The sequence below is a fragment of the Condylura cristata genome, unplaced genomic scaffold, assembly GCF_000260355.1.
Source record: "Condylura cristata isolate star-nosed mole 26May11 unplaced genomic scaffold, ConCri1.0 scaffold00012, whole genome shotgun sequence".
Taxonomy (NCBI): Eukaryota; Metazoa; Chordata; class Mammalia; order Eulipotyphla; family Talpidae; genus Condylura; species Condylura cristata.
This window is the reverse complement of record NW_004567113.1, coordinates 8397090-8398218: the sequence shown is the minus strand read 5'-3', so window position 1 is coordinate 8398218 and position 1129 is coordinate 8397090. Positions and strand designations below refer to the sequence as shown.

Sequence of the window (1129 nt, the reverse complement as noted above, 5' to 3'; positions counted from 1 at the left end):
AATATTCATGCGGTGGCCCAAAGAGCACACCTGACTTACCTTGGTTTTAGGAGATGGTTTTTGTGTGTTTTTTTCTGACTCTTTTGTTAGGACAATAGGCATGGAGTTTATACGACTGGCCTCCTATAAAAGAAGTACAAAAGAATCAGTAAAAACAAAAGAATATCATCGTGATCAGAAATCACAATGTACCAAAAAGCAATTTTTAAGGGAAAGGGGTATTTCTGAATTGAGTTGTTCACATTAGAAGTTTGTGAGCCTGTAGTGAGGAGTGGACATGGTTCTTTTTTATTAGTCACAAGCAACAATGAAGTAAAAGAAGATGGTGATGGAGTGGGTATAAGGTATATAGAACATGGACAGTCAAAGATGACCATTAAAAGTCTTCTTTTTGGATAATGATAATGATGAACAGCTATATACCAGAGACATTTTGTGAGGGTGAAGTAGGGAATGGGTTCAAAACGGGGAGGGGGGAAGAGAGGGAAATGCACTGGACTATGGTGATGGCACGTGGGTGATTTGGTGATGGGAAACCCAGGGGGACTGCACCTGAGATGGAAAAATGCACAAAAATATGTAAAAATAAACTATTATAAAATTAAAAAAAAAAATCTTATTTTCGGGCTCTCCCTGGTGGCGCAACGGGTTAATGCACAGCACTAAGGAGCTAAAATCACTTCAGCATGAGTTCGATCCCCCCCCCCCACAGGTGACCCACATGGCACAGCAGACCTATCCTGACCTGCTGCTGCTCCCCTCAGCAATGCACTTCAGAAGATCTGCCTATTCTGTAGCCCACTCTGTCTCCAGTGAATCCTCTCACTGCCCCTGTACCTCTGGCCTGTACCCTCGTTCTGTATGCATAAATAATTTTTTAAAAAAATCTTACTTACATTGTGTCATGAACACATCCACAGACAGTTTTCCCCTGTGGGAAAACTGAGTCTTTAACTCTCTAAAATATTAATAATGACCAGCCAGATTTACTAACTTTACTCACACTATTTTACAAAGGGTTCTGATTCTACAAATAATTTCTCTTAAATTCCTTCAGTAGCTTAGCAAACCATTATTGAATAATAGTACTTTCAAACAAATATCCTCATGAAGGAAAATATCTGATTAT

At 39.4% G+C, this 1129-nt stretch overlaps 1 protein-coding gene across 2 annotated transcripts in view; it reads right to left on the bottom strand.

The window, feature by feature from the left end:
- Window positions 1–1129, bottom strand: part of FAM13A (family with sequence similarity 13, member A) — a 438275-nt gene that overhangs the window by 127385 nt on the left and 309761 nt on the right. For both annotated transcript variants that reach the window (XM_012724150.1, XM_012724149.1), the window contains exon 6: window positions 40–123. In XM_012724150.1, coding sequence (XP_012579604.1) covers window positions 40–123 — 84 coding nt within the window. The remainder of the gene's footprint in view (window positions 1–39; window positions 124–1129) is intronic.